At 42.8% G+C, this 9,467-nt stretch overlaps 1 protein-coding gene across 1 annotated transcript in view; it reads right to left on the bottom strand.

Moving 5' to 3' along the window:
* Nucleotides 1-581: 581 nt before the first annotated feature.
* PPM1H (protein phosphatase, Mg2+/Mn2+ dependent 1H) overlaps nucleotides 582-9,467 on the bottom strand; it is an 84,117-nt gene continuing 75,231 nt past the window's right edge. The window contains exons 9-10 of the mRNA XM_026867981.1: nucleotides 6,767-6,918; nucleotides 582-729 (exon numbers count right to left, since the gene is read on the bottom strand). Coding sequence (XP_026723782.1) covers nucleotides 582-729; nucleotides 6,767-6,918 — 300 coding nt within the window. The remainder of the gene's footprint in view (nucleotides 730-6,766; nucleotides 6,919-9,467) is intronic.

Raw genomic sequence — 9,467 nt, 5'->3', positions numbered from 1 at the left:
CAGGAGTATAGTCTACTGAAGAAGAGACAAGAGAGGAAAATGGGGGTTCAAAGGATTACACATGTTTGAAGTTGTCCATAGGTAAGTCATGAATGCAACTTTTTGAAAGAAAACTCTTGAGTCTCATATATGTATATATAGATATTTTTAAATGAGAAGTGACCCAAGTCACCTTCTGAATATTTGGGGGTAGATTTCAGGAGCCTCCTTGGCTTCTGATACCCACTTCTACTTTCACAACTGAAATGGCTCTTCCAAGCTACATGGTAAACTAAGAAAAAGAGATTAATTCCCCACCTGGAGGGACAACAGAATCCATAATATGCTAGCAGCATTTAATCCCATTCCTGTTAAGCACCAAACCCATCTCTATAGGGAAACTGTAATCTCAAGGGTTATCTTTAATCATATACAGTATATGTGCAGAGCCCTACTTTTCGGGCAGAAAAATACCCCTCCAGCATTAGTTTTGAGTAATTACATCAATTGAAAGTGTCCTGGTCAGACCACCAAAAACATATTGTCTCTTACAGGCCCTTCCCAAAAAGATTCCCATCTTACAACCACTCTTCATGCTACTTTCATGACTGTTTGTTCCCGTGTATTAAAGGGATGACGTAGACAGAGATGTCATCTCCAGAGCCCAGCCTGTCGTTGGATATTCGCCAGCCCCGGTCCTTCAGCACTCCTCTGGCTCGCATGACCAGGTCCTGCGCTGCCAGCGTGTACCTGTGGAAAAGGCAGAATATAGCCAGGGACTGCTCATCTTTGTGAGGAAAGTGGGTTTCACAGCCTGCCAGATTTACCGTTGTGAGCTATCAGGACAAGCTCCCATTTTGGGTGCCTGGCTTTACCAGTTTTCAGAAAAATATTAACCCACCTTGTTAACAAATTGGCTTTCTAGGAGTAGTCTGAAAAACTGAGGACCCAAAATAATACTAGTTGCTGTTGAAAACTACGCCCTTGTTCACTGACACACCCGAAAGTAAAAATGGCTTGACTATTTCAGACACAAATCGTTACAAAGTCATTTGAAAGCAAGTAATAGAGCACTAAAAATCCAAATTACACTTAAACCAAGTAGACTAACTTGTCCATTTTCCTTGACCATAGGAATTATTTTTAAATCTCTTTTACTCTGAAACCAGAACAGGAAATTTACAATTAATACAGCCAGATTAAGAGAGTCCTACAGTTATTTCACATTATGAGTTCAATGAAAGCTAGGTGAATGTGAGTTGTCAATTGCTTAATTTAGTGAAATACCAGGTTTCATGTTGCTTCAGAACTCCCAGCATGTGCTGGGCTGAGTGGCAGTGAATTTATGAGGGTTATTTTCTATTCTGAAAAATAACAGATGCTGCTTGAGGGCAGAAGGGTGTCAGAGTCTAAAAGGTGCTCTGTCATGTGCTGCAACATATTCTCCCTTATCGTTTTACCTGCTGTTACTAGATCAACACATCTGTGTGCTCACTTAGACATTTCCTCTGAAAGAAATCTCATTATGGGTGTGCAGCTACTGTCATGTGTTTTTCTTCATCAGTCCAACACCTGGCTGAGACGTTTTGAATTTGGTTGAGTGGAGGCAAACTTTTCTATGGCTTGATAATTAAAAATTAATTGAACAGCTAAGAGACTGACAAGAAAAAAAACAGTTCAATATTGTGTCTGTCTCTTATTTGAAGCATAATTATCATCTTCTATGATGATATGGGGCTCTATGAAACCAAACACACAGGCTACCAGAAGCAAAGCACACCTCTGTATTTTCCAGAAACCAGGAAGGACAAGAAGGGTTTACATTTCAAGACCTTCTTTTGTAGGGAGAATCCTTGGCCAGAAATGATCTGCCTAGATCTGATCTGAGGAACAGGAAAAAACAGTATCTCCACTGATCAGAAGCAGTGGGGGAAAAAAAACAAGTTTATTAAGTGGGTATCCAAGACTATTCTAACCCTAGAAATTTTCACCAGAAAATAAATGATAATTTCTATCAGTAGAGACTTTATTCACTCTCTGAGGATAAAAGAAGCGAAAAATGTTAATTATGTCCTTTTTGTACGATTTTGGTGTCTTAAATGACTCCTTTGAACAAGGAATAGATTTATTTGCTCTACTAGAAGTATTTCTTCAATGCAAATAAACCAACATTTGACTAGCCAAAAGGTTTGACGTTAAATCCAAGTAACGTGTACAGAAGCAATGCACCCCCTGCTCCTAATGGTACCGAGTGATAAAATTTCCAGCCCTCACATGACACAAGATTTACTTCTAGCAATAAGGGCCCAAGGCATGGACTCTTAACATACTCACTTGCACACACACATGCACACTGTCCACACGTTCCATAAGTCTGTACCAATGACCTTGTGCTGTAACTGCAGGATGAAACAAGAAGCACTGTCCTTACTGTCCCAATGCAACATGAAATTGTATTGTCTAAGGGGGAAAAACCCAAACATACATACTGGCACTCCCCAGCTCCCAAATCCCCAAATCAGATGCAGGGCCTAAGGAACAAAAAGGACTCCACGTGGCGAGCAAGAAACTGGAATATTTATTCACAGCATGTCTGATGCTGAGTGAATTTTGGCTAGAACAACTTTTCCAAGGATTTCTCAGCTATTGTCAAAAATTAAGAGAAGAAAACACCCATCATTCTAGGACAAAGCTTTGCCGACGCCTTCCTTCTAATTAACAAGGGCTCCCCACAACTAAAGAGTACAAAGGAATGAGTATCGCTCTTGATTGTGTGAAGCTTTTGATGTTTAATGTTTGGAGAGGGTAAGATTATTAAAAAAAAAAAAAAAAGAGGAAGGAATTTTACTAAACCAGAAATTCTCTCATAGCCAGACTGTGAAATACACAAGAAAACCAGCACATTGAAGCAAAGGAAAAGGAACAGGTGAAGGCAACAGCGAGGTAACATATTCCTTTCCTTGTGTAGAGCTGAATTGAAGCTATGCTGTTCCGACTTGGCACTAGAGGAGATAGGGTGAGTCTCTTGTACCTGGAGATGAATAGCAGCAGCAGTCCATTACTGAATGCTTTATTCTCCAGTACTGTGAACTTGGGATTCAGCTGTCGAGACAGCATTAGAGAACTGCTGAAGTAGTTTTAAAGTATCCACTTCTTCCTAATGAACAGCCTCACTGGAATACAACTTTTGTGTTTTAAGAATAAATATCTATCTTTTTTTTCTTCTGCTGAAGCTTTCAGCATTGATCAGTGAAAGTACTGCAGGAGAAATGGTGACAGTGGGGGAAACGTGCTGCTGGCTGAACAGCTTCTTATCTTCTCAGACCCAGCAGAGGTGGAGCAACTCCCCAGCACCCTCATAAATCTTTAGCTAGTGTGAGAGGGGAGACTGAGAGGGAACGAGAAAGGACAGGAGAGAGGATGAGAAATAAAAGATTCACAAGGTCAGTGGGATAAGTGTGTAAGTGCAGCTGAAGGAAATGGGCAAGAGTCATGCTTCTCTATCTTCATACTACTTCACAGAGATGATGCATGGAAAGCAGCAGCATGTTGCTACCACCTGTTCTTCAGTCAGGGTCCCTTTCATGCTCGTCTGCCACAATTCCCACAAGTAATGAGCGGGCTAAGAAATCCAGCTCCAGCCCAGCTGCTTCACTCTACTACAGCCCTCATGGAGGAACAGTTCTCTAATCAAGTCTGTGCCCATCACCCACTGCCCAAATCCCCTGAGGCTGTGTCTGCATGTCTGGGTAAAGACAGACCTGAGGACATTGCTCTCCCTGCACTTGGAGATGCCCAGGCACATGGTATGTTTGACAGGATTCAAAGATGTTTTTCTGTGGGTAACAAACACTCACAGTTCTGACAGTAAATATCAGCAGGAGAGAGTCCCAAGAGCATTGCTGAGGGCTGTAAGCTCTTACCCATCAGCCTATAAAATGACTTCTAATTCAAATGGGAGGGGATACTGTTCCCTCAAAGAGCTAATTATGTAACAGAGAAATACTCTGCAGTACACTGCAGCTCTAAAATCTTCCTCCCTAGCTTTTTTTTCTTAATATGCTGCTGTCAGGGAGTAAGTAGGCTACTGGGTCAGGTGGATACAGGGTCTGCTCCACAGGTAGATTCTCCAGAAGACCAAAGCATTACCAAACCCCAGGGGCAAGCCTCTTACATTTTGACAAGTTTTCTACATCCCTGAAGATTTCACATTTCCAGCTGATCACCTCAGCACAGACTATGTCACTACACCCATCACAGAACCTGACATTTTGTGGGATAACATTTCCTTTAAACATAACTGATAATACAGAAAACAAGATTTTCCTGTCACTGACTAGTGAGAGGAATGAATGCAGCTCCACAGTCTGAGCTGCTACACTATTGTAAATTCATTAGTTATACCTCATTTGGACCACTGTGAAGTAATTACGTAAAACCTCTCACACAGTACTTTAAATCCTGTAAATATTCTTTACAACCAAGCAGCAAGAGCAATTCCACAAAGGTAATTTTAATAAATATAATTGTAAACTATATGAGAGACTGCTCTAATTACTTTTTGCAAACTGGCAAGATAAATGTCTTGCCACCACTATTCGTAAGCCTCTAAATTACCTGGCACAAAGTTACTTAGAAGAACAAATTAATTTTCAATTCAGATGTCCATTCATAGACCAGTAGGTCAAACACTAATAAATGTGTTTGTTCTAACTCATAATACAGAAGGCCCAATTCTGGAGTGTGTGGTACTCACACTGGCACAAACAGGGAATAATCTCTCCCACAATTACTGGAGCTAGACCAGCACAAACAAATCTAAACGAAACAAAGAAAATATATATTTTTTTTCCCTTTAGTGTCTATGATTTCTATGGGTGTTTTATAATGGATGAAAAATTACTCACCTAACAAGTCAAAAAAACTGAACAAAGTATTCCCATTCCTACTACAGCAAACGTGGTGGCTATCACCAGCTTTGGAAAGACCAAAGGGAACAAGACAGACACAATACACTCACACTGTCTTCACAACAGACAGGACCAGTGAGGATGGTAGGAAGAGTCAACCTTTCCCAATTACTAGATGAGAACAGAGACAGAGCAGGGCATAAGTACTACATTTTACCATGTGCCTTTGCAAGAGGAGACTCAGGGGCGCAGAAATAAAAGCAAAAGCTCCCTAACACTTCTGAATGGTGCTAGGGAATCACCAAAAGTAGACTGGGTGGGTGATCTCCTCCTGCCTTAAATTAATGGTATATCTGCATAGCAGTGCGCCAGATGCCCTGAAGTGCCCCATGCTAATTCTGCCTGATCTCCCAGGGAGAGGGCAGAGACACTTCCATGTCTTGAAGCAGACATAGCCCTGGCTGTCATCCATACCACATCTCCTCTTCAGCACAAGGAGTCGGGGAAGGGCAAAATATTTCAGTCACAGCTTCATGCTAATCTTTCGGTCTCCTGACGATTGAGTGCCTGCAGCAAAACCTCTTTTTGCATTCCATGTTTGTAAGCGTCAGGGCAAGAAAATACTTTGGAGCCATTCTCACTTTAAAATCCAAGTGGCTGTCAGGGTGTCCATACCCAGTTATCTTCTTTGTTTGCTGATGGAGAACAGGGCTGACACAGGGATGACCACTCAGAAATATGAGAAACACCAAGCATTTAGAGATGGGTTTCTCCATATCCTCAAGAGTTGCCACATCTAAACAACTGTAACTTGAGCTCTCGCACCGTCCCATGTGTTTTCACTTGGCTGACGAGATATCCCAGAGCTTATTTCTGAAGCTCTGCTTTCCACACACCAACTGGGGATGCATAAAAGCTCTTTTCCCCACTCTCAGCCCAGGGCAAGGGCAGAAGACAGTGACAGCTAGGCCTGGATTCGGGAGCAACACACACTTCTCTTCCTGAACAGTCCCTAGGGAAGGATAAAGCTCTTTCCACTTTCACAGTCCTCCCTTTTACAAGCGAGAGACTTCTGATCTCTAGCATAATGTTTTAATTTGTGGCAGCACTGAAGTCAGCAGCAGACTGACAGATTCACTCAAGGCAGAGAGTACTCTAGCTAGTTGTTTGGGAACTTGTTTGTTTGCATGATGGTATGTTTTAAGGACAGAAACTAATCGAGTAAGAGATGATAAAAGACAGAAAAAATGAAGAGGATAAAATATGTTAGAACTGTGAAATGAAATGGAATCCAACTAAATGAAATAGTCACTTTCCACCTATTTCCACCTTGTCAGCACAGCTGTCCTGCAGCTGGTGGATCCTAGTGAAGGTGGATTTAAAGGTCACACCACGACCAGGAATGAGTGGGCACCACACCATGCAGTATTTATACATACAGGGTGAGAGAGAGAGAGACGTGCTGATGATGCCCTAGTGAGAAGCAATCTTTAGTGTTAAAGCTCTATCCAGAGGAGAGTTAAGTGGAAACCTCTGACTGCTGGAGACAGACCTGTTGCCATGTTATTCTAAGACCTCAGCCTCCTACAGTTTCCACAGGACTCCATACAGCAAACAAAATGGATCCCACGCCAAGATACCATGATCCCACAACTACTCCTCTGAAGGCAGGCAATTCTGAGTTATAACAGGCACCCCCACCCCCCCTTGCCTAAACCCCTACACGTGCTGTAGAGGCTCCCTCCAACTTATAAAAATGTCTTCTTGCAAGTGCTGCATATTTAATTAATGTTATTCATATCATACCTTCTACAAAAATACACTACCAAAAAGCACTCTTCTGTAGAGAAGCTAAAAAATCAGGGATGAGGACGAACCTGTGGGGATCATCAGGATCACAGTTTGGTAGAAAGTTAGTGACAGCTTCTGCTACTTCTTCATTTAACAGCACATCCCAGAGCCCATCAGTAGCTAGGATCAGAACATCATCTGGCCCATGCTCATACTGCAGAAGGTCATAGACTCTCACCTAAAACAAAAGAAAAAAAACAACCAAGAGACATCCATGAAGAAGGAGACTGTCAGACCTGTTTGTAAAACATTGCTGAGTTTGGCTGTGAGTTAGCAGGTTCGGTCAGGGCACTGAAATACCTCTCCCACAGCACTGCTGGGGTTTGTCTCCAATTCAGCCCTTAAGAGAGCAGCCCTCCCTGCCCCAGTGCAGTGCAGCTTGAGTGCTGACCCCAGCCAGGATGGATGCAAGCGTTCCTGAGCCAGGCTGTAAAGCACTGTGCCGCCTGCTGCCAGCAGTGCTTGAAGCTTCCCCCACCTGCCAGCCTGGTGTGTGAGGCTTTTCCCTATCATTGGCAGGACTAGTCATATGGGAGCTAAATAATTTATTTGATGAATTTTTTATATTTTCTAATAAAATATTCACAAATAATTGTTTTCACTGTTTTTCCAGATCCATTTAACTCTGCCAGATAAATTGCACATTTGGAAATGCCTGTGTGGCAGAAGGCACTGCATTCACTTTTCTAGACCCGAGGCAGCTACCGTACACAAGAATTATGCCTGAGCAAGTGAGTTGTTCCACAAAATGGAGGAAAACTGTTTACCTGCACAGTTGCATGCATCTGTAAGGAGTTCAGTAGGTAAAGACCAATTCAAGATTAGCACAGAAGTGAACTCCCAAATTTATCCACACTATTAAATCACCCACTGGCTTCACCTCATCAGTCTGCCAGAGTCACGCAGACCACCGCTGCTGGCACCTCTGTAATACCCTACCTTTAAAAAAAACTTCCACCATCCTCTTCCCGATGAGGCTGGGAAAAGCCAGGAGCAGAGGGGGCAGGAGACCATCAGCTAATTCAGAATACAAGGAAAGGTCATGGCAAGTGTTTTAAACTGAGCCTTTAGTTGGGTGTAACTCTCCTTCCAGCACACACTGTATTCCAAGCTGACAAACTGCCTACAATATCCAGGTTGCAATGAGCATTCATGGAGCACTTCAATTACCATGGCAGGAACCACAGTTTGGAAGAAGTGTGACAACCTTGGCAAGGCAGACAGGAGGAACTGATCATCTGTACTGAAGTTTGGAAATGGTGCACCTCATCACGCTCTGGCCGTGGGCTCCACTTACAGCAGCGACAGTTGGGAAATTTGTCGTAACAAGCATTTAGCATAACTAGAAAATATGTGCTGTTTTATTTTCCCTCCTGGTGCATTCTCCCCTTAGGAGCCATGGAGCAGGCAATGCACATAAAATGCCCGGACCTTTTAATGTAATTATGCTTTTATGGGACTGCAACCAGTACCAGAGGGAAAAAAAAAAAAAAAAAAAATCACCTAGACCTGACTGCTAATCCTTACTTGTTCACCTTTCACTCAAAAGCACAAGAAGGTCATTTGTAAAATGTAACCTTCACTTCATTATCTAAGGTAGCAGCTGAATAAGGACTTTGGAGAGGATTAAAGGCAAGGCAAGATACTCTTCATTAGAGTGTATCTCCTTAGTATCTCCTTATTCAGACTGAGTGGGAATACTGTTATAGAAAAGATCCCTACATGCAGCACAGCTCTCCTCTCAAGCCGAGTGCACAGAAACCAGTAGCTGTCATAGTCCCCCCCCATCACACAGAACCTACTTCAGCCTCTTAACAGCCCAGGGTTTCAATTCAGAAATCACTGGGGTGTGGAGGGTAAGCTGGCCAACATAGCCATCAATAAGCAGCACACGTTCTGGTCAGATCTCTTGGGTATGGGCAAATATTTGAGACAGCACTGGGGTTAATGCTCAGGAATGCACTCAGCAGCAAGCTCCTTGTAGGAATAACCAAGCTTCTAATGTCAGTGCTACGAAAAACACATCTACCACGGCTCTCCCACACAGGCAAAGTATACATTACACCACAAGAGCCTTTTTTGCATCATTGGCGGGGCAGAAGGAAGGAAACCAAGACCATGCATCACAGATTTGAATCCTCCTGAAATGAACAATCTTGTCTGACTGGTGAGTGGCACTGCTACCTGCAATCAATTCACAGGTCAAACAGTCCAAAACCTCGGTGTAGCACAATGCAAGAGCAACACCAAGAGCAGATCATTTTACCAAGAACAATGTTTAGGTTTTTTGGACAAGAAAATGCAGTCACTGATTTTATGGGTAATCTGGGAACCAAGCACCTCCAGAAAGGAGTGCCACTGAGAAGGAACTAAATGCTGGAAGAGGTGCAGAGGTCTGTGGGGTGATCCATAAGGGATGCTGGGCTGGTGCCCAGGCTAAGGAAAAAGAGTGCCAAGGTTACAGCAGGTAAGCTTTGGGCAACTTCAGGTAAAATTCCTGTATACAAGGACCAGCTGGACATGCAACAAAACGTCCACTGAAATACAGCTTTCTCTGCCCTCCAGTTACCACAGCAGCAACACATTGGAGCAGACATGTCCACATAATGCTTAATTTTTTCTTACACTCTTTCTTTCTGTCTTTCCTTGGATTTCTAAAACGTAACTGTAGGTGCCCCCAGCATGTTACTGATGAAAAAATAGTTAATTAAGAGCTCACCAGTATAT

Source organism: Athene cunicularia (assembly GCF_003259725.1).
Source record: "Athene cunicularia isolate RWA chromosome 1 unlocalized genomic scaffold, athCun1 chr1_part2, whole genome shotgun sequence".
Taxonomy (NCBI): Eukaryota; Metazoa; Chordata; class Aves; order Strigiformes; family Strigidae; genus Athene; species Athene cunicularia.
The sequence above is the reverse complement of the archived record's forward strand: the minus strand, read 5'-3'. Positions and strand labels throughout refer to the sequence as shown.